The following is a 23,929-nucleotide window of genomic DNA, read 5'->3' on the forward strand; positions in this document are numbered from 1 at the left end:
GTGGTGGAGAGAACCCTAATTTCTTTCATTTGCCCTTCATGGCAAGATACTTTAGTGTCACCTTGAAAAATAAGATTTCCTAAATAATTTGTGTATCCTCATACCTCCTTTTCCTCCCTTCTCTACCATATGGAGCCCATGTAAATCTAACATTTCTGCTTGTTGTATATAGCAAGTACATGGCTGCTTAAGCATCTTGGTAGAGATTTTTCCTTGATTTTTCTTTCCCTTCTTCTGATGCAGAAAATGATTCAGGAAGTTATGCACTCTCTGGTAAAACTTATACGTGGAGCCTTGCTTCCATTCAGCCTCAGAGAAGGAGAATTAAGACAGTATGGTGGCTGGGAGATGAAATCTGAACTTTCTGGCCAGTGGCTAACACAAGTTATCCAGACTGTAAGGTAAATGCATCTCTGGACCCATAAAATCATTCTATTAATGGAATATGTGTGCTTTAAGACAAAATGTTTTGTTCATTGTGTTAAATACCCTGAATTTTGAGAATGTTAACATTTTCAAAAATAGGATTGCAAAAAAAATTGCTTATGTCAGATTTAGGATTCTGTGTGCAAGTGTAATTATCAATGTCTCATGGTATAGTCTTATTACATAATAATATATTCATTTTTTTCCCATTGCATCTTATGAAAAAGTTTGAACAAAATATTTGCCTGGCACAGCATAGAGCATAGGCACTCAGTGAATGAAACACAATTTAATTCTTTAGGGTATAAAGCAATTATTTGCTGCATTTGCTACACATCTTCCTGTCTTTGCCAAAATGGGTGAAAATGTCATGCTTTTCACTGTAGTTATTCTTAGATCACAGTTTACTATTAGAGTTGTTTAATGGAAAGTGATATTCCTATTTATAACATTATTCAGCTTATATTTTTTAATAAAATTAATGATGTACATTTCATTAATTGCAAAATTACTCACTGATATACAAAATTTGCTTGCATTTGTCTGTGGGGCCTACAAGAATTGTCATTACCTTTTGAAAAGTAACTACTCCTTTTGAGTAATACCTGGGTATGATACTGTATTTTTATCTTGAGTTTTCAAAGCAGGTAACAGGCAAAGCACAGATGAACAAAAGAAAGGGGTATAATCATGTATATATTCTTAGTGCAGATGGGGTGATACACACCTGTTGTCAAGTCTGTTTGACACTTTCTGTCACTCTGTTGTCACTTAAATTATCTGCACTGTAACCACATAGAAAAAATATTTCCATGTGAAGTTTGTTATTCTGGCTGAGTTTTATGGAAGGCTTTCAATTTAAGAAGGAACTGACTTGATGAAAAGATATAAAGGGGCACTCTTTTATGAGAAGCTAGCCATGAGTTTCACTCAAATGATAAAATTCTAGACTTTAGTGCTTGCACATCTGTAATACTGTCTTGGAAGTGTAAGCAATGATTCTCTAAAGGTTAGCTGTGCTCCTGCCATCTGAGATAAGATCCAGGCTGAGGCTACAGACTATGAAGACTCTCTTTCAGAGAATCTCCTTTTGCTTTCCGGGCACTACCCTGGTAATGAACAACTGAACTGAGAACTGGGGAAATCCTCTCTCCCTCCTACTCCTTTCCCCACCTTGTTTACTTAGTGATGGCACTTGAGCAAAGTGGGCTAGACTACTGCAAAGTGATCAAAAGTAGAGAATAAAAGGGGCATCTGGAGAAGAGGAATGGAACATGTCATCATAGAGTATTGATCAGTTGTGACCAGGTCAGAAGTTTGTGCAAGTGCTGCAAGTAGGTTAATTTTCAAGCCCCCACACTTTGACAGTCTGACAAAATTCTTGTGACTCACTAGTGATGAAGGTGGGCTGTTCCCAAGAAGAGTCTACACATTGCCTAAGACCTTTATTTGTTGCAAAGTTATGTAATAGCTTAAGCCTTATTTTCACAAAAGTCATTGTGAAGCACATGATAGAATTTTACTCTTTTCTGTCATCTCACAAATGATTTACTGTTTTCTGCTTGTATTTAAGAGTGATAGAACTCACAGCATTAGATAACAAGTTAGATAACATTAGATAACATCTGTGCGATCTTAATTTTTCTGCTCCTTTGTACATCTCACATAGCTGATATCACACACACATATTTGTGTGTATCACACAGATAGTAGCACAATCTTTCTCTTGTACCCCATTCCCCAGTATGAATAGGTTCAGAGAATAATTAAGAGCTATGCAATCAAGTGAGCCATTGCTGATAAAATTTTTATTTTACTATAAAGGTATGAAAGGTATGTATTTGTTAGGGTATATTAAAAAAGAAAAAGGATGATCTTAGGGATGTGACAGCTGTGTGCTCAGTGGAATCAACTCTAAAGTACAGGGCTTCTGTGTAGTCTAAAGTAACTTAAATTTGTCACAGATGGGTATTTACATTCTGTTTCCTGGCTGGCTGAGATAGTACAGATTTTTCTAGTCTCCTAATTCAGTGGTTGTGCTGGGTGGAGAGCAGCCTCATTAATGGCAGGAGTTTGGTGGTTTGTGCCCAATACCAGGGGCATGGAACTGGAGCCTACAGGTGGATGATTGGAAATGTTCCACCCATTTGCTTTGTGCCTTCCTATTCCTCCACTTTGGCACTTCCTATTACCTGTACTTCGCTCAGTATTAGCAGCAGGGCAGATGGCAATGACTGCATTTGAATTGTCCTTGCTTACATATCCAGGAGTTGGATAAAAACAGTGGACAACCCTGTGTCCCTAAGTCTGAGTACAGCTGCAGCTTTTTTGTTGAAAGCTGAAATGCTAGTTCTTGCAAGTAGCTGCTGTGTTACGATTTCTAAAGGAAAAAAACAGAAATTAATGTCTCCATCCTCACCTATAGTACCAGTGTTTTGTGTCTAGTGAGAGTTGGAAGCAAAGCAGCGAATTAATTTATTCTGCCCATGGTGCAGTAGCTGTATTTTGGCTCCTTGAATATGTATATTCTTAGCAGTCTGATGCACAGCCACATCACCATTTCTAGCAGCTTAATCGTGGTTCCTGTTTTCATGCAAGTAAAAAAATATCTCAGAAACCCAATTGTGGATCTTGTATTTGACCTAGGCATTCATCTAAAAGCAAAAAAAAAAAGTTGCTTCTGCTCCAAACGGATTATTCTTGGATCATAGGACAGGAGATCAAGCAGGGAAGTGCAAGAAGACAGTAGAAGAAGTGGCATGTTGCTGTGATGGCATTATTGTCATCTTAGAGAAAAATAAATCTGCATTTACAATCTTCTTATTTAAATAAATAATGAATTTTCTCAGAGTGGGATAATTCATTTTCAAAGATACACTGAGAATGGAGCTGTTGTATTTATATATGCAGAAAATGTCTGAAAAATTCAGTGTAGTCATATCAGCTTAAAAAACCTTCAGATTTACACTTCCACCTAACTTTAATTCTTTTCTAGGCTTAGTTCTGAGTCTCTTACTGCACTTGAGATACCCAATGACATGCTTCAGATCATCCAGGATCTTATTCTGGACCTTCGTGTACGTTGCATTATTGTGACCTTACAACACACAGCTGAAGGTAATGGAAGGCTGCAGGTCCCCTTGCTCACTGTCATTCTTTGTGCTCCTAATGAGGCCAAACCATGGTCTGATAGATAATTGTGTTTGTTATAGATGTTGTAGTGGCAATTCACTCATCTGATTCTGTAGTCTCTAACAAGGGTTACTCAGATACTTGATTTTTCTGCCAGAAATAAGTAATGAGTATTTTCTTCCCTCAGTGTAATAAATAAGAGTAGGTTAGACTTGTTTCTTTTGAGTTGAGACAGTTCTACAATGCAAATTATTTATTTCACGATGCAGCTTTTCCATGTTGGAAATAGAGTTAATTTCTTTCTTGAGGTTTTCTGTAACATGAAGAATTAAATAAGCTGTGTCCCACCCCCAAGGACAAAAAAAAGCCCAAAAAACCAATCCACAGCCCTTTATATTAGTTGTGTGGTTTCCAGGGCTTTTTACTTACATTGTAATTCCCAGGGTTTCCTGGTGTGTGCACAACTTTTGCCATAAATGTCTGGATTGTGAAAGCCAGTAACACATTCTCTAAATCTAATATGACTTTATACCATCAGAGGCCATTCTTGTATTCAACTCTGAAACTTAAATTTCAATTAAGTAGATCTCCTGGAAGTAAATGTCTCTCTTAAAATCAGGGCAGATTGATCTACTAATTCTCTTAGCAGGGCCATGGGATTTTTTTCCAAAAGTGTACTTACCCTCAGTGTTAAAAAAAAAAATATGGCTTTTTAATATTACAATTTAGTCTTTTTATCTTTTTAATATTACATTTTAGTCTTTTAATCTTTGGCATATGATTCTGTGTAGGCTAAGAGTTTTACTCTAGGCTTAAGTATGCCAAGCATAGGTGGCTATATCAAGCAAGTTTTTAAACTTTTGGTGACAACAAATCATTAGTTACCTATGGTTTATTTGTTACAATATTGATATGAATTGCATTCTTGGCTCTTGTTTTATTAAATCCCATTTCACAATTAACTTTTTTTTTCTGCATTAATATCAAGCAAGCTGTCAGAACAAGTTTATACATTGTCTTGTCTCCTTAAAACTCTGTAAAGTATTATCACTATTTCAGATATCACATAAAGTATGAGAAAGTCATTTTTGCTTTTCAGCCCTTAGCACAATTGAGTTCAATTATTTTTTCTTAATGGTGTAAGAGATTTTTTTCCTTTAAACTGTGACATGAGGATGATCTTACTGGACTGATTTATTCTTCCGTCTGGGAACTGTGAGGGAGTCCTCAGATGTCCTGCTGTTTCAAAGGAAGGAAGTATTTAGCTCTCAGCCGTTTCTTGACAGTCCTCAGGTTATCCAATCTCTGAGCTACCTACCTAGCTTCTCCAGCACAGTGCAGAGAGCTCAAATATGTGGCCAATGATGAAAAAAATCTGATGTTTTACTGGTTTTACCTACTTGTTGCACGAAGGCAATAAGCCCAGTTCTTTGTTCACATGCAGAGTTTCTCCTCCACATGTTCTAATTGTGGGCCACACATTCCATGTAGGAAAAACTCTTGTGGTAGTCTGCACCTTAGTTTTTAATACAAGCAGTTCATACTTCTCTTTCTTGAATCAAAAGGAAGCAGATCACTAGGGATGCTGGTATGTGTTATTGGCTGGATAATGTAGCTCTCTTTTGTCTAGCCATAACAGCAGCCTTCCTCAGCTGCTGCTTCCATCCCCTGTCAGTGAAGCAGTTCTGTGTTGGCTGTAGCATCAAACCGAAGGAAAGATGCCTGCTTGTGTCATAACTCTCATTCTGTACTGTTATATTGCATACCTTATCTGTGGGCCCCTTCTTTTAATTCTTTGCTTACTAAAGAAAATTGTACTTCTGGAAAGTATTTAAGATAGTGGGGATTTTTTTCTGCAGATGACCAGGTTAACTGGGCCCTTGAAAAAACTCTTATTATTGGGGAATGAGTGAAAGTACAAGTAATGGATATTCTTATGGAGCTAGGTAAATGTATCTCAGAAGTAGCTATATCTGCAATAGGTAAGTCAAAAAGTCTGCTCCTGGGCTTGAATTTCACCTCTCTAATAACTCTGAAATATGAATAAAGTGCTGATACAAACTTCAGTCTCATCTCTTGCTGCATGTTGTGAGTTGGTAAAGGCATTCAGATGTAGTTAGAATATTCAGATGTAGTTAAAATATTCATTAGAGCACTTTAGCTTTTCAAATATGTTAAACCTGCCCACGCACAGGAGTTTTTTTGTTGTCTTATGATAAACACCATGTACATACACTGGGCCTGTGAGGCAGTCTGTGTTCTTTCCCTCCTGTATGTGGTCACTCGTCATAAAGGTCATGAAAGACAAATTATGTGAATGCCAGACTAGACAGGGAGTTTACATGAATGTATTTGACTGGAATTTGATGAGCAGTGAAGTATGAGAAAGAAATTTGGTGGGTTTTATATTTGTATTAGCTAAGAGCAGAATGCAAAAGTGAGCTGCCACAAAAACATGTAAAGGCTGCCCAGTGCAATCTAAACCCTCAGAAGAATATCAATTGAATTAACTAGGAAAGTGAACAGTCATTATTCTACACAATCCCTTAATGCCTTTTATCTTCACTGAGCCTATACTTGTGTGAGAGTTGCAGAGTATGACACTATAAATAGGCTTCTTAATTTAGCTACAGAAAGCACTAAGATTTTGAAGATAACTTTTAGCATGCATTAGTTATCCTCTTTTCTTGGATTTTTAGAAGAGATGGTAATTCACTGAAATTTTTATTAATTTAAAAGAGAGTTGCATGATATGCAGGCACTTCTGATGAGCAATTTCTGTGTGGGAAAACTGTATGTCAAAGCCCCGCAAACTGCACACAGGTCATCTTTGTTCTGTTTACACTTCAGTTAAGCCCAAAACACAGTGATGATGCATGATGCACACCATCCACAGAAGAATTGTGTTTTTATAGTGCATAAGTTTTGGATTCACATCCTAATAAATAGTTATGTAGTAAGCCGGTATAAGTTAACACCTTCTGGGTAGTGGGAGAGAGTGCTTTTTGCATATTTGTTCATGTACTTTTGAAGAAAATCTAGCACCATGGATCCTTGACCCTGAGTGGGGACCCTGTGCCTCTTTTATAGTTCTGAATATGAATTATATGCTATCCTTTCTGTCTTTGCTAAAATGCTAGGCAGTTTTTTCTTTCATTTTAAATTAAGAGCTAGAGCATTACAGGCTAGAGACTTGGATTCTTAGTCGAAGTATCTTATATTGTGATTAAAAATTTACAAAACAAAAACAAACCCAAAGCCCTTGCAATATTCCTTTAATTCTAAGCTTTCCGGTAAGCGATGTGCTTCATGCAAGTCCTGCCATGTATCATAGATGTGCTTGTCTGTGTGGTGTCAGCAGACCATGTGTGAGTTCCATTCTTAGTCATTTGAGAGTACTGAAGGCTTTGAAGTTTGTAGTGCTATTTGCTTGTATGCCTAGTCATTGCAGTTCCAGTGTCTGTGGTTTCTTTTCAAGTTCAAGAGTTTTTAATAATTAAAATTTATACCTTCTCTCCCCACACGCCCATCCTGTGTCTCCCCTATTACTCTGTCCTACAGATATTAAGAGATTAGCTGAAAAGGAGGACTGGATTGTTGACAATGAAGGTTTGACATCATTGGTGGGTATACTTGGTGTCTTGTAGGCACTTCCCTTGCTGGATTTTTTCTTTCTTTTGCATGTGTAATGAAAGTGATTTCTACATTCTCCAAAATTTAAATTACTTTGGACTTTATCTGTGTGTGCATAGTGTCTATAGTTTTATTAAAATATGGGACACTTAATTTTTTTTTAATTGTTTGAATGGTTACCTCTTTGAATGGTTTACTGGAGTAAAATGTCATACTTGAGGTCACAAGTTCAGTTCACATCAAAATGCTTCATAACTTAGTAGGCACACTACCATGGAATTGGTCTGTAGCTGAATAAATAGGTCACTTATATGTTAAAATGAGAAATTGAACTGAAAAGCAACTAATTTAGGATATTGCCTACATGCAAACAACCAATGACTTGAAACCAAATTCAGATAAATTAGCGAGACGCTTTCTGGAAATAAACAGTAATGAGTAATGCCTAAAACACAGCAAGCGCGCTGTAGGTGTGACTTAAATACAATCTGTGAAAGCAGAAAAGGCCTGTGGGAGGGACAGTTCCTTTGTGTGTGTTATCTAAGGGAATGCTCCACAGAGTTTTTTAGTTCTTCTTATTTGCTTCTATAAATACGTGTTTGAAGTTGAGTAGGAGGACATTAAGCAGTCACAATATGCATACTGTAGGAAGGAGTGTTGTTGTCAATTGTAGTACTATAACCAGATTTACAGCTTCTGGTCTTGATTTCAGTTGCTGCTGCTATGGGCAAGTCCCTATAACTTTTCTGTTTTTCACTGTGTTTATCTGCTGAATGAAGGCGGGGGGAAGTTCTTCCACAGAAGTGTTGTTTCTTTATGCTTGTGCTGTAGCCTAACCCATCTTTATTAAAAAACTGCTCAAGTGATTTTTGTGCTTTGAAATCACCCATTCATTCCTTGTATGCTGTACTTCACTAGATACCTTTTGAGGCCGTGGTTGAAACATGCCAAATTTTAATGGTGGAAGCTGACTGTGTTTTGTCATAGAGAAACTGTTTACCTACTAAAGTATAGTTCATTGGGGTAATATTAGAGCAAAGGTTAGCCAGTACAAAAAAGGACCAGGCAGTCTCTTTGGGGACTTTTTAGGCTTGAGGTAGAAACTGTATTTTAAGTTTGTAGGAAAGGTTGAAGACGTGTCTAGCATTTATATTCCAGGTAAAAGATACAGTGAGATACAGAACCAAGTTGGGGGGGTTTTTCAGCTTCATAATATCCAAAGAATCATACGTCTAAACAACTTTCCTCTCCTGAGATGTGGTGTTTTATAGTGTGGAAGTGAAAACCCAAGAGCAGCACTTTACTGCTGGCCTTCTTCTTTTAAGGGATCCAGAAATACTAAATAGAGATTGTCTTAGTGGCTTTTTCATTATTTTCATTATGCCGTGTGAGCATCAGTTTCCCTATCCACCTCCATCATTTACAGAAATAAAAGTTATTCCTAAGCCTAAGGTTGGTGGCATGCCATAAACTATCTAATGCATGAAAAGCAACTTTACAGGACTTAAAAGCATTTTTGTCCACTTCTTTAACCCAAATCCAGTAAGATGATGTCTCATTTTTCTGGAGCAGTGACTCCTTCATGTTGCCCTGCACAATAGGTTCATGCCCAATACCAGCAGACAGATGCATTAAAAAAATTGTGTGGCTTATCAGAGAAGAGAGAAAGACGAGGAAAAAGTGACTAATGACTGTTCTGTGAACTTGTTTGCACTTTCAGGATGAAATTGATACATGTTATCCAGACACTCAAATTTCAGGTTTGGAAACCTGAAGGTAACAACAGCCCTTCAAACAATTTTTTGTTCCATTTGAAACAAATTTCAGTCTGATTTTTTTAGAAACATTTTGCTGAAATACAATGCAGAAATATTGGACATCCCAGTGAAATTCTATTCCATCTTGGATCAAGGAGTGGAGGAGGGAGTGTGTCAACAGGCATCTGTAATGCTACCACAGAAAGTTCTAAATATCTTTCCTAAGCCTTTTATATGAGGCTGTTTGGTATAAAAGTCTCTCATTCAGAGAAAAAAATATACATTGATCTATGGTAATAATTCTGTAGATAATTTACATACAAAAGCACATCACTATGAAAGGATCCTCTGGTAACACATCATATGAGTGTGATGATTTTTTTTTTTCCCCTCCCACCCCTTATTTGGGATAATTTGGAAATAAAGGGCTTACTATACACCTTGCAAGTTTTTATGTATTTGTGTAGTGTATATTTAATGTACTTATCTACAGCTAACAACTCGTTTGACTTTCAGCCATCCCAGTTTGAACAGTGCATTATTCGTTCCTTGCAATCTCTTAAAACTGTGTTGGACTGCAAACCTGGAGAAGCCAGTGTAAGTTTTGATTTATGTTTTCATTTTTGTTCTTCTTCTGAAACCCAATAGTAATTTACATGAAAAGAACTTTCAGAGAATGATCCAAGGGTATAACTTTCCTCTGTATTTGTTTCCCATGTACACCTTTTCACTTGTGCTAGCTTTTAGACTTCTGATTGTGCTTCATTTTTAAGGGTAATTTGTGTTTATGGGATGGATGGAACTTGTATTTAAATTCTTAAAGCTGTTCTTCTGGAAAAAAATGCTACTCATGTCCTATTCAGATAGCAGTAGACATTACATATAAAATAAAAAAGGGAGAGGCCATTCCTAGGAGTTACTCTTCAGTCAGTGTTAGATCCAAATTACTTGAACAACTTAAATTCAATTTTTTGTCCCCATCTATTCAGTACCTTGAGGCCCTGATTGATTGATTGAAACATTGATATTTCTTTCTTAGGGAGTTTAACACTATTCCAAACTCTCTTGGGGACCTATGTATAGATATTGTTTCTCTCTCCTCATTTACATTAATCTTTCTGACTAGCTGGTCTGTTTTCTTAATGAATGTTATACGAAAGAATCTGCAGTGAATTCACCTGCGCGATGAATCCTTCTTTTTAGGACATGAAGATCTTGAAATATCCTTTGAGCTTTTGCTGCAATTCCATTAGCCAGCAATGACACATACCACATGTGCTAGGATTTTCTTCCTTTTACTGTTTTATCTCCTCATGCTTATCAAACTGTTTACTGGGACTTGTATTTTCTCTCCCATTTTTAGGATGGAGAAAAATTGAAATTGATCCATAAGAAAACAGTGTCCTAGCAGCCATTCCTTTAATTGTGTCATCTCTTTAGGGATAAGTTACTCAGGTCTTCCTTGAAAATAAGGCCATGTGAAGTTGTTCTGCTGAAGTAATATGCTTGCATTCTCAGGTTTTCCAGCAGCAGAAAACACAGGAGGATGTGTGCCAACTGAGCATTGGGATCATGCAGGTATCTTGATCACTTTGAAGTATGAAATTGTCAACACCAGTGACGATCAAAAATGTGTGCATTGTACCTTACCCACCTCCCAAAAGGTAGCTTAAGTTGATGACTGTTATTCCTGTGGTACACTCAGGGATTCTGAGAAATGTTTCACTTTAAAAGTAGGTAGACTGACTAGCTCAATCCAGTGACGGCAAATCCTGAGAGAGTAAGTGACATATTCAGGTATTTTACTGAATGTGATTGTTCAAGATTTTGCTGACAGTGATGCTTCGTGAGCTGATGCCATCTAACATCTATGTACTGCAGACAGAGGAGAACTGCTGGTTTTCATCAGCTGAGGGTCTGGCTTTTAATTTCTGTAGCAGAAAACAGTGTTCTTTGTAACAATATCTGATTTTTTTTAATTTATTTGAAATTGGGTAATAGCATTTTTTAGGTTTTTGAACCATTTTAATAGTCTCCTCAAATAAGAAATGGGGAGCCAAAACAACAAAAGGATTATAGTTAGGCTTCTGTAATTTTTACTTGGAATTCACTGTTCAGACTGAGCGTATAAAAACTGTTAACTATGCTAATCAGCAGATTATCACTGCATAATTTTAAACATGCATCATGAAAATTACTTATCAGGGTTAAAAATTACTATGTTTTCCTACAAGTGCACTATGATCCATGCAGAATAGAAAATATGCATTCAAAAGCTGTAACTAAATGTTACTGTATTTATGTAAGGTTTAAGACAAAACCAGGTGATGATTGCTTTGCTTCTACTGAGTGTAGTAAAAGTGAATTTGAGAATACTTTTTAGTTCTGGCAGAAAATTTAGATCTTGCTTTATTATTTCCTAGGGCTTTATAGATTGTTTGGAACAGCTGAGCACCAAACCTGATGGTGACATAGATACATCACAGTAAGTAAAAAGAAATAAGATTTATGTGTAGTATTCTGCAATCGTGTGTGCAAGTCTTACATTTCACCGGGGTTGTGGTTTTATACCTTCTGTATTTCGTATTTCTTTTGAATACTTTTGCCTCTGAATAGTGAAGCTTTGAAATAAGAGCAGGTATTTTTTAAGTCAAAATGTTGTGTGGCATCATGTAAGAAAGATCATATTAGATAATTAATGTTACATTATTTATACTGTTTTTTCAGTGACACAAGTTGTGTGCTGCTGTTGAAGCAGATGTGTTGGTTTTGACATGACTTTACATGGAATCAGTTGTACTTGTCACTAAGTAATGTCCAGTCATGGTGAAACATCCCCTGCCTTTCTTTTCTTCCCTTCTATTTTTTTACTGATTGTTTTGGTATTTCTGCTAAATTCATGAAAGTTGTTTGTTCAATAAATTCTTATGAGCCTCTTATTTTAGAGATCAAAACAAGTCAGAATAGCCTGAGCTTCCAGGAGTTACAAACATTTGTGAAAAGCCAGAGACTTGGCAAATATAGCAATATGCATTGGAAAGGGCAAATTAATTCTGGTTTTAATGAAATTTGTTTTTCTTCCTATTCAGATGACCATTGACTGGATAGGTGTAAAAACAGAATCTGTGGCAAAACAGAGAAATTGTATTAAAGATAAATGCTTAAGGAAGGAAAGGAAAGGTCTGTAGCTAGAACAGTACTATCAGACCACCAAGCTCCTCCTGCAGGTTTTGTGGGCATCTTGGAAAAACTGAACAACGTGGACTGCTTTGTTATCTGGTGTAAGGGGGGGTTTGAAACAGGATTGCATTTCATTCCTTTTGATTGAATCCACCATAATCAAAAGCACTATACTTTTGTATATACTTACTTTTTAAACACTATTCCTAGTCTTTCAGTTGATGTTTCATCTCCAGATTTGTTTGGAAGCATTCATGAAGAATCAAGTCTTTCTTCAGTAAGTTTGGCTTCTATATCTAAAAGTTGATGTGAAAATATTTCTCAAAGATACAGGAATGTGGCTCTTTTTTATTGTTGCAATATTGTAAATATTGTTTATTTTGTTTTTTTATAGAGAATAATTTTGTATTCTGTAGGCATTTCTCTTGTTGAAAGCAGTGGTTTTTACGGTATCTTAGTGTACCGTGTTAAGGTAACTCATGAAAGTGGTTTTTGAAAACAGGTCCTCAGAAACTAAAATGGCATCACAGAAATCAGTGAAAATAGCACTGGTGTTAAATCAGCTGAGGATCTGACTTTTGATTTATCACCTTGTTTTAGATTAGAATCAGTGTGGTTATTAATTGTTTTTGAAACCCACAAAGATACAGATATTCAATAATACTTCTTTCCCACAGAAAATTTACTGAGAATAAGTATTGGTTATCTGTTTGGCTTGTTTGATTTTGGATTTTTGGGAAGTCGGAAAATATTTTTAATATTCTTGATGCTTTGGTTAATGTACTTTCTTCCATTTAAGCAGCTGATGAAAAAATGTAGGTTTTACCTGCAAGAAACCTACTGAGAACCTCTTGTGAAATTAATATTCCTTAGTACAGGTTTTAAATGTTGTCAGAAGCCCAGCTTTGCTGAATTTACAAGAGTAATAAGCATTTCTGCTACAATAAAGAATCACAGATTGCCAAACTGGGGCAAGTTTCCAAATTCTAGACTATAATAACTAGTTCTTGATATCATTTTATTCTTGCAACACACAGATTTGGTATTAATTGTTGACTTGTGACTTCTTCCTATATGTCATGGGTATAAATGCTTAAAAAAAAAGAAATCATCATTTTAGGCAATGTATGGCTTCTATGGCTCCATGGTATTATTTCCTTATGTAAATCACAAGACATTTTGTCTTCTCTTTCTTGAATGAGAACAGAGAAAGTGAGTGATTGGAGTAAGACAGTAAGTCACTGTATTTTTTAAATTCTCATTTTTCAAATAGTTTGCATACTGCCTGATTATAACTTAAAGTAGAAGGCAACTCTCAGCCCTAGTCATTGTATTACTGAAATACAGAACTGTCAGGAGTTCTGGGTCTGAAAACCAATACCATTTTTAATCAGATCAGTGCTGTTATGGTGACTTTACTGTCAAATAATTTTGTTTTCAAAATATTTTCTCAGTACTTTTTTTCTCAATATTTTTAACTTTCATCGGAGGTAAAAAAATATTTTGAAATGAAAAGGAGGAGGGGGAAGAGGGAAGACCCAATCTATTTAAACAGTAGATCTGTCTTGTTTGGTTCTTTGTTTGGAAGCTATATCTTTTATCAAGATCAAGGACAGGCAATTGTAGTATCTCAACTCCAGAATGTATTTGACTCTCTTGTAGTTAAAAAAATCATTGAAGAACAGACATGAGTTATAACCCCCTTGAATTTCTTCAAACTGCTGAAATTATATAAGGCAGTTCAGAACCTTCTAGTATTTTAGAGCTAGTGAGTGCATTTGTTCAGTACCTGCTTCCCTTGTTTTAGCCAGCTTCATGGGAAAATGAAGGTGATCTTCAGTTGATTTTATGATGGTCATAATTCTTAGTATATTTATGATGGTCATAATTCTTAGTATATTCTTGAAACAAAGTAAAATCCAGAAACAGCTTCCTGGAAAACCATCCAAACCTAATTTTTGTAAAGAAGTCTTAACCACAGTTCTGTATTAGTCATAATTATTCCAATGAATGCTCTGGATCATATAAGAGGACTTATAAGAGGAAGCATCATGTTCAATCATCATACCTGATATTCTTTCATTTCTCAGTAGTTTGTTGACAAAAGTTTTTGTAAACCCTACTTAATTTATGAGAATGTTTATTATGCAGTCAGTCAGTAAAATACTCTATACACATTTACAGTGTTGGTTATGGTGATACTTTTTTTTCCAACTGTTATGCTATTTCTTCTCTTAATTTTTAGGAGCAGAGACTTTTAATTGCACTCAGTAACTGCCGTTACCTGGAGCGCCATACCTTCCTAAATATAGCTGAACACTTTGAGAAACATGGCTTCCAAGGTGTTGATAAAATAACTCAAGTAAGTGAGAGCACTGGAATGAAGCATCACTGCTTGAAGATTTTTATTTGTTTTACCTTCTGTAAAAAGTAGGTGCAAGTGTCCAAACATCCAGAATGGCTCCTGGGTGAGCCTTCCATGAATAGGTGGGACTCCAAGCATTGGTTGGACATAACAACAAGGATATGGTTCTGTGTGTTCATACAGGGCTTAAGCAGCTGGGATAGAAAATGTGAGCTCTTGCTCAGGACTTGTGTATTCAATGGCAGAGCTTATCTGATTTCTTAGTAACGCTGTTTAATGTCACTGTGTTCTCTCAATGCAGAGAGTAAAAGATTGTTATCTCAGGAATATACTTGATAAATTATTTCATCTGGAAATCTGCATTACTGATAGCTCTTGTTCGTAAACTAGTTCATGGTTTTTTTGTTGTGTTTTGGGGGGGGGTTTTGTTGTTTTTTCTTTTTCAAAGAACGAAAATGTCAAAGTGGGTGGCAGTAGCTGTCTCATTTTCCTGCCTTTTTGTAAAGATTAATCACTTCTTATGAGAAATGTTGTGACTTAATCCTTAGGACCATAAAGCTAGTTTATTTACAGAAATATTTGTTGGTTGGAAGTAAACTGTTATTTTTTCCAGTACAGAGTACAGTATTTCACTCAAACTGATTGTTCAACTGTGTAGTACATCTTTAGTCCCATTATGCCTGAATGTTGCTTGAAGTAGTTTTGAATAGCATTTGGAAGGGATTGCTATGATTTGTGAGGTCAGTACAATATAGAAAATTACTCTGGATATTGCCATTTTTTTGCTACTGAGAGTTGAGCTCGGGTACAGTTAGAAGCAGCTAAGACATCTGTTATGTATGTGTTCAACACCCTACCTTGCACAGCCATATCAAAGTATTGCCACTAAAAGTTTGGTACATTTATAATTTACCAAATTCAGATGTTGAAGGGGCAGATTAGTTTCCAATCTGCATTAACAGTTTGAAAACTCTGACTAGTGCAATACTGCATGTATTGGACACATCAATGGGTCATGCCAGCTGGGAAAATTTGGATAATTAGATAGTCATCATAAGAGGGCAAGTTTTGAGCCCTTTATTAATTTTAAATGAGGATGGAAGCTCACAGATGTTTAGAGGGGTGGGTTGATTGTTGCAGTTTTTTGTTCTGTCACCTAAACTTCTGAAAGTGTTAAATTTATTTAAATATTAGATTAGAAAGTTGTAGCAAAGAAGTGGCATTTTTTTTAAATATTAGTTTTTATCTGAAAAGACTGAAACTAAATCATACTTTTAAATTTTATCAGCTTTATAAATCTAATTTTAAAGTGTGTTTGGTAGTGTGTTTTAGTAAAATACTATCTGTTCTTACACCGGGCTGGTTTTTTTAAAGTTGCCTTTGTTAGTAGGGAAATCATTATTATCTAATATTCTGAAGTACCAAAATCATAAATGGTAGCCAAGAACATTTCTTTGCATTCTATATGAAAATTATTTCAATACTTTTTTCTTAGTGTGCCAAATACAAAATTGCATAAAGCAGCCAGACATTACACTGTGCTTTTAGCACTTGCTACCTTGGCACATACTCATGACTCTTGTACTTCTCTGTGGAGATTCTTTCCTTCAACTTATCATTAGGAAGCAGAAAAAAAATGTATCCCATAAAATTCGTCCAGCTTATTGGTTAAGCTTCTGAATAAAGTTTTTCCACGGTTCTGATAATTAGATAACCTTAAAAGGTAAAAGCTCAAAATGGCTTTATGCAAGAATTGAAAACTGTAGTCACAGGGATGTTCATAGCAGAAAGGCAACAATGTGAGAATTGTCTATTTTTGTAAGCATTTAGCCCACTTGAGGATCAGGGACATGGGTATTCACAGGGAATGTTAAGGACTTCTGCTCTGCTTCCTTCCCCGAATCCTGGGCTCAAAATTACTTTCAGATTAATTGTTCATTCTTTCTTGCAATCTTTCCACCAAACTGAAAAACCAGGTTACCACAATATTAATTGTGTATTGAACTTGAAACAGGTTGAAGAGAACTTGTATGAAACAAAAAAACCTGTAATGAATGTGCAGATGATCTTTTGTACTGAATGACTGCAAAAGTGGAAGGTCAAATTACTTAATTCTAAAACACTTTGCTGAGGAACACTGAAGCAGTTGTTTCACAGATTCTTTGAATGGGTGCATATTTGCAGGGACTTTGCACTCAAATTTACTTTTCCCACTAGTTCCAAGCTAAATAGGAATGATCTAAGGGTTGTTATTCTCCCTAATCATAAGACATTGAAGTGAAAAATGTCTTGAAGTATGTATAAGAGGAAAAAAGTGTGATATATCTGTACCTTTTTAAATATGTTCTATTTAAAAATAGGCAGTCAGGTAGAAGGAAAAGAGGAAGAAAATAGCCTTGATCTTCTTATGCCTTATAGAAAGCTTTGCTTTGGGATAGAGATCCTCTGTGACAAATCAAAGAAAGTTCATCACCTAGAAGAGCAGGAAAGTCATGGTGTCCCTTTTTGAGCACCAACTTCACCATCCCAACTTTCCTAACATCAGCTTTTGCCTCAATAACAATTGTTTTCCCTTACACTTCTGATCTCCTTCCTGAAAGCTTTTCTCTGGTTCTGTTCCTGACTCAAATATTGCAGTTCCTTTTTCTCTTTTTTAACAATGTAGGCGCACCAGAGTAGAGCACAATTTAGAGACATCCCTCTAGTGAATAAGGTTCAACCCTTATTCTACAGTTTGCAGTATTAAATCCTTAGAAAGGGATGATAAGGAGTTCTTTCTTTCTTTCTTGTTCTGAAATCCCAATCTGATCTAGAGACCTGCTTTTAAAGCAGAACTCATTTTTAAACCCCTTTACTTCTGGAAATTATTATTCATTCATACATATGTGTGTATGTGTGTGTGTGTGTGCCTTTTCCCCTATTTGTTGAGGAAAATGAACACTAGTTTAAAAGCTTTATTTTTGTGTTGCTTAAGCTCTTATTTATAAAGGTAAATACATTTCAGCAGAAGTCATGTGAGATTTTGATCTTAATTTTTGTTTCATTTTATTTGCATTTAGCATCCATTACCATGTTTAGATACTAGTGTTCTGCTTCAACATTTTGTGATATGCATTGTGTTTTAGAATCACTGTAGAAGCTATAATTACAGGGGGTACTTTTGTTTAATAAAAAGCCTTGTATAAAATTTAAAGTTGTTCAGATACAGTGAACAAACTGTCCATATCCCCTTAGCCTTCAGTGCGGCTATGTTGTGTGAATTCCAAAGAAGTGCATGGAGAGCTGTTAAAGAGAAGAGTTCCATATGCTAATGAGCTGCAGCTTTTGCTTCTGTTGTACAGACACTTGTTGAAGTAGACAGGGAAGTCCATAGGTGCAATTTCAGAAGACAGAGACTTCTAAATAAATAATGTATTTTTTATAATATAGTGGGAAATTGTAAAAGTAAAATTGATCTAAAGTATTATACAAAAATCTTCATGTTTAAGGATTGAAATTTTTATGGGTATATTTTAAAGCATTCACAAAATTCAGTTGTTTACTTTACAAGATAAAGACCTCCTGACATGCAGGAAAAAAAATCATGCAGGTAGACAGTTAGTGAATGATCTGCCTGCTTAGGCATTCCTTGTATTTTTCATGAAAATGTCTACTGCTGAATACAATCAGGAAAAAAATTATACTGGGTAGGATGGACAGATAATATGGAAGTTTTGAAGTTTTTATATACATAATTATGAATTGAAATATGTCAGTAATTGCTGCTTTTTACTGAAATTAAAGAAGACGTTATTTTTTGGGTAGGTGATTAAATTCTTTTAGTTAATGACTATTTACTATGTTCTTTCTCTTTCCTTTTTTTTTTTTTTAATTTTTTAGGTTACTATTGAATCCTTGAAAGAACTGGATCAAAGACTGTTTGAAATGTACATTGAATTCAAGGCAGATCCAATAGTTGGGTCATTAGAACCTGGCATTTATGCAGGATATTTTGATTGGAAAGATTGTCTCGTTCCAACAGGTAAATATCTGCTTATTAAACTCAAATGATTTTAACAGTGATTGATAGGAGCTAAAATATACTGTACAATTAAAAACTTTTTTCTAGTCTGTGTTTTTAACTTTTGACATGTTCTCATTATGAGTTCTTTCTCACAGACTTTACTTAATTCCTAAATCATTTTTCAAATACCCCCAAATGATTAAAGCTGCTTTCATTATTGATAATCTCTTTAATACTTGTTTTTTGTGATTATTTTGCTTCATTGCTTGTATATAATAGAAAGAATTATAAAAGCCATCTTTGCTATTTTCTTATGAAATTCACTGAGGTTGTTTGGGATATTTTCCAATAGAATCTGGCTACTTTGATAATAGATGTAATTATAGTTCTCAAAAGGTAAAATTATGAGAAAATGCGTATTATAACAGTAGTTCAGCAAAGAATGGTAAACCATCGAAGGGCAGGTATAAGGTGTTTAAAATGACTGAGATGTTAGTCATTATTGAAATGCTTTAATGTCCTCTGTTTTGAGGGAGCCTAATATATAAATGGGTCTGCCTTTTTCTTTTTTTGCAGTAGTGAATACTGTGCACACTCAGGTCCTTTGAACACATAATTTGTCCTAGGCAAAATTGATACATTTGAATTCCTTATCACATAAATGCCTGGTTAATACCAAGTAGAAATTAGTCACAGTGACATAGTACCTGGCATTTTTAAGGTGAACTTGTCCTAATCAATTTGTACATTCTTGTTTTGATTTTTTCATGGAGTTGTATGTGGCAGACTTAGTAAAAATTCTGTGGTACTTAAAAACTAGATATGGAGGTAATTACCCTGGTAATCTGTAAGTTAAGAGCTGTAGGTGCTTGTTTGCTCAAAAGCAAAAGGATCTTAGAGTTTATTACTTTAGATAAAAGTGTGTCTTCCATCTCCTGTTAATACTTTTGTGCTCAGAATATATACTGTGATACAACGTACTGCGGAAATAACTTAGATACTCATCTTGCACATTCAAAAACGTTTCTGAATAATACATAACTTGTCATCGTATTTGAAGTATGTTTTCACTTGGCACATTTGGATTACCACCAGCTAACCAAGACCAAGACATTGTGTCAGCTTTTTATATGCTCATTTCTTGATCTAGTGCATTGGCATCTACTTCCTAGGCTCACATCGCCTTTACGATAATTCTACAGTCTTTTCTTTGTTTAAAGGGAATATTGCATTTCTGATACAGGTAGGCCTCAGCCTTCTTGTTGTCCAATTTATTTTTGGTTTAATGTACTTTCTCTGTGGCAAAAATTGAAGTGAAGACAGTGAATATTAGAGACACCTCTTCAGGTTGCATATCATAGTGTTGGCCAATTCAAAATAGTAGAAAAGTTGTTTGGAGCTTTTTTATGAATCCCCAAGCTAGACATATTAAAAAGGAACATATAGACACTACTTCTGTGCTTCTCCACCTTCATGATTAATTACCTTTCCAATTAATTAACCTCTGTTAAATGTTAACTCTGTTGACTACTGGTATAGAAGTATCATGATTTGACATAAACCAGTAACTAAGCATCACACAGCTGCTCTCTCACTCCTCTCCTGCCCTGGTGGAATGAGAGAAAAAATCAGAAGGGTAAAAGTAAAAAAACAGATGCGTTGAGATAAGAACAGTTTTATAATTGAAATAATAATAATAAATTCTAATGAAAAGGAAAATAACAAAGAGATAAATAAACCACAAGGAAGAGAGAAAGACAAGTGATGCAAATGAAAAATAGTCACTCACCACCAGCTGGCCGATGCCCAGCTTGCCCCCAGCCAGTTTTCCCCCTAGTTTACATGTTGTGGAATTTACATTCTATGGTATGGAATATCCTTTGGCTATTCAGGGAAAGCTGCCCAGCTCTGTCTCTTCCCAGATTCTCATGGATCCCCAGCCACTCGCTGGCAGGGCAGCATGAGAAACTGAAGTCCCTGACTTTGTGTAAGCATTGCTCAGCAGCACCTGAGTCATGGATGTGTTATCAACATTATTCTCATAGTAGATGCAGTAAATACCGTACAAGCTACTAGGAAGAAGATTGACTCTATCCCAGCCAAAACCCAGACAGAGTAGCTTTGAGGACCTTCCGTTTGTTTCATTGTGGCAATAGTTCATTGACCCTGGAAATATTTGGTGCTCTGAAGATAAATTTAGTAAGTGATTAATAGGTAACCTCTTCATGAAGGTAGAGGAACTTCGTAATTGAAAAGGACTGGATGAAAAAAAGCCTTTTTGTGGGGCAAATGAGAATCAGATTTTTTCCAGTATTCAATCAAAAAAAGAAAATAAGATCACCCAAGAGCCATATAATTGATTTTTTTCAATAAACTGGTATTCACAAACAACTTTAAATTGCACAGTAAGATTTTAATTGAGAAAATATACATAATCTAAACAATGGAGTTAATACTGCAGTAGACATGCTATCTTTTTTATTTTCTTTCTAGGAAAACCCAAAACAAACAGAGCTCTATGTTACACTTAATCTTCCAACAGCATTGAAAATACCTACTTTATTAAACTGAAATACCATACATATGATGAGGAGTGGGTCTAACTTGAGTCAAACACATTGTTCACTCAGGGATTTGTTAAACAGTGCCATATTGATTTGTTAAGAAAAAATTGTATATTGGAAATTATTATCTGTTTTCAGTAATCTTTATGTCTGCAAATTGTAAAGATTTGCATTGTTTCATTTTCCTGGTTTGGATTTTGACTTTCAAAAACTTAATTTGTAAAAAAAAGAAGAAAAAATCATAGCAAGGCAAACCATTTAGGCCTCAGTTGTGTTCCTGAGTGATGCTATAAGTGATGTGTAGTGTTGTATCCTTACTGGATGATTGCCAGGACATCAGCTTTTGGCATGAAGTCTTTTTGTGTGCTGTTTCTGCATCAGCTTTCACATAGCACTAATGATGATAGTAAAAAGGTGAATTTTGACAAGAACAGATTTTTTTCTAAAGGCAAATAAGAGATCAAAACATCAATTTGCCCATATGTAAAAGATAAGGAAAAGGTAACTTACTTCCCTGATTCAGTCTGAAACTTTCAAGCCATCTGGCCGTTGAAAATCTGACCAGAACTGGGGGCATGTTAATGCCATGATGCATCTTTTGTAAAGGACATTTTTGAAAATGTGTGTATGAAAACACTCCTGATTTGCTTAGGAACAAGATGAAGAATTTTCTGGTGCTGAATTTCCTGTCCAGTCCAGAGCTTCTAGACTACAGCTGTTTCTGAACAGTTCTCTGCAGAGGCCACTTGGTGTGGACTACTGGAAGTAATGCTTTTGGGTAGATGGAATTATTCAGGAGGAGGATGCTAATGCTGAGATAGGAAATAATGTAACTGCAAGAGAGGGAGAGACTGGAACAAAAAACTTGTGATGAAGACTGGTATCAAGCAAGGAATGGAGGTGGAGCAAGGTGGGAAACCAGGACTGGATGAGCAAGTTAAAAACATAAATTAGGGCAGGATTTAGAAATTAAATTAAATATAATTAACCCATTTTTATTTAGAAATATAAATGGATTGCACAGGATTATTCAAACAAGAGCAAGAGACAGGCTTGAAGTGCAAATAAAAGGACGGAGAAATCTGATACTCACTAGACAAGTGAGCTTACCAGAGGTTGCTGTATAATTTAAGAAATCCCCTCAATCTTGCACTTTCATCCTCTAGGGATAACAGCCCATTAATATTACTGATTCCTTTCCTTGCACAGCTAACAGAAATTCAGTATGAATTACTGTATACTTGGAGTACACCACAGGCAATGCTATATATAGGCAATACCACTGGGTAGCACAGCAATTACCTAAATGTTTTGCCTTGACAGTGTTATCAACATTGTTTCTTTCTGAGAATCAGGGCTTCAGAAGTCAAGGTCTACATCATGAGAAAATGAACAAAATCCACATGAATTTCCTGTACAGAAATTTCATGTCTCTATTGCCAATATTGTTGCTGAGCCACGTAGACCAATGCAGTAAGAGAATTTTCTGGTTTTCAACCTGATTTTTGGTTTGTTTCCTTTTCCATATCAGTAAAAATCATGCACAAAGAAAAACTACACAAATGCAATAATTTATAATTCCATCTTTAAATAATATTTTTTCTCACATGAGTGCACTTGATTTGCTTTGTAAAATGACAGCTGATTTGGAAATACAACTGATTTTTATATTAAGTGGAACTGATACAGGCAAAAATCTATCCTGAGCTGTTACAGAATTTGAGAAGTGAGTGAAGCATAATCTGGGTGGGGAAAAAAGGTACAGGTAGGTTTCTGTCCACAGAGTTTGCTATGTCATGTAAATAACTCACTTAAGCATTTTTCTCTTTATATTTAAACTGCCTTATTTGAATCCTGTCTGTTTGAACATTCATTGTTAATTTGACCAGCTAAAGTCTTGGAAGTTATAGAACATTCAGAAAAATCTTACCCAAAAACCTTGAGACTATTTATCATTGGCAGCTCTGCAAGCATCTGGCTGTAAGTACTGGGGGCAACAATTTCTTGCATAGGGAAATACAAATATGAGAAGAACTGTATTAAATGAATAGTTCTGAAGAAGAATTTTGAAAAAAGTTAAGAAGCCTGCCTTTTGAGCAAGCTTTGAAAAATATAAACTATTTAAGTGTGGTACCCTGCTTCTGTCAGTGTGGAAGAAGCTTATGCCTTGCTCATTCAAGCAATTGTCCTATAATTATTAAATATTTCCTAATACATATGCTTTTTGTTACAGTTTTAAATATAAAAAAGGATAAATTGTTTGCATGGGGCAAACTTGCATTTAGCCTGTGTACTAAAACATTTACTGTTTAGTTTTTCAACATGCGTGTGCTTTTCAGTAAGATCTGAATGTCAGAACTTGTGCACAAAGTGATTTTATGTTTGGCTTTTAATTTTGATCTAAGGTGTGACTGCTGGTGTTAGAAGGCAGTTTTATTAACTTAATTAGATTTATTGTTAATAAACAACTCATTCAAGTTTTCACTTTAATTTCAGTGTAGACTTCAGAGTCTTTACAAGACAGACTTCAATTTTAACATGCAGCAGCAGTGAAATTTAGTTTAGTTCTTTTCTCTTGTTTGAAACATTGTTCTGATTTATTCTACATTATTAACATAATTAAAAGAGATGAAAGGAACAATAGGAAACATAGTGTTAATCAGTTGCCAAGTTTGTATTTAGATTGGTTTTTGTGTATACTGGTCACTCTGATAGTTTAGCATACAAGGGGTTTTTTTGTTCCTGTTCATACATCTCTGTTTTGGTAGTAAATTGTGTTTTGTTGTGGGCTTTTTATTTCTAGTTTAAAAAGCATAAGTTATGTCTTAGTTGTGTAACAGAATTAGGCAACTTTTTTGTTTTATAAATT

The 23,929-nt window shown here is 35.3% G+C and overlaps 1 protein-coding gene across 1 annotated transcript in view; it reads left to right on the forward strand.

Moving 5' to 3' along the window:
* Positions 1 to 23,929, forward strand: part of EXOC2 (exocyst complex component 2) — a 115,767-nt gene that overhangs the window by 61,570 nt on the left and 30,268 nt on the right. Inside the window, exons 15-23 of the mRNA XM_005425835.2 lie at positions 244 to 401; positions 3,422 to 3,543; positions 7,120 to 7,181; positions 9,465 to 9,545; positions 10,467 to 10,526; positions 11,372 to 11,433; positions 12,339 to 12,405; positions 14,374 to 14,490; positions 18,373 to 18,514. Of these exons, the coding sequence (XP_005425892.1) occupies positions 244 to 401; positions 3,422 to 3,543; positions 7,120 to 7,181; positions 9,465 to 9,545; positions 10,467 to 10,526; positions 11,372 to 11,433; positions 12,339 to 12,405; positions 14,374 to 14,490; positions 18,373 to 18,514 (871 nt within the window). The remainder of the gene's footprint in view (positions 1 to 243; positions 402 to 3,421; positions 3,544 to 7,119; positions 7,182 to 9,464; positions 9,546 to 10,466; positions 10,527 to 11,371; positions 11,434 to 12,338; positions 12,406 to 14,373; positions 14,491 to 18,372; positions 18,515 to 23,929) is intronic.

Source organism: Geospiza fortis, unplaced genomic scaffold (assembly GCF_000277835.1).
Source record: "Geospiza fortis unplaced genomic scaffold, GeoFor_1.0 scaffold154, whole genome shotgun sequence".
NCBI lineage: Eukaryota > Metazoa > Chordata > Aves > Passeriformes > Thraupidae > Geospiza > Geospiza fortis.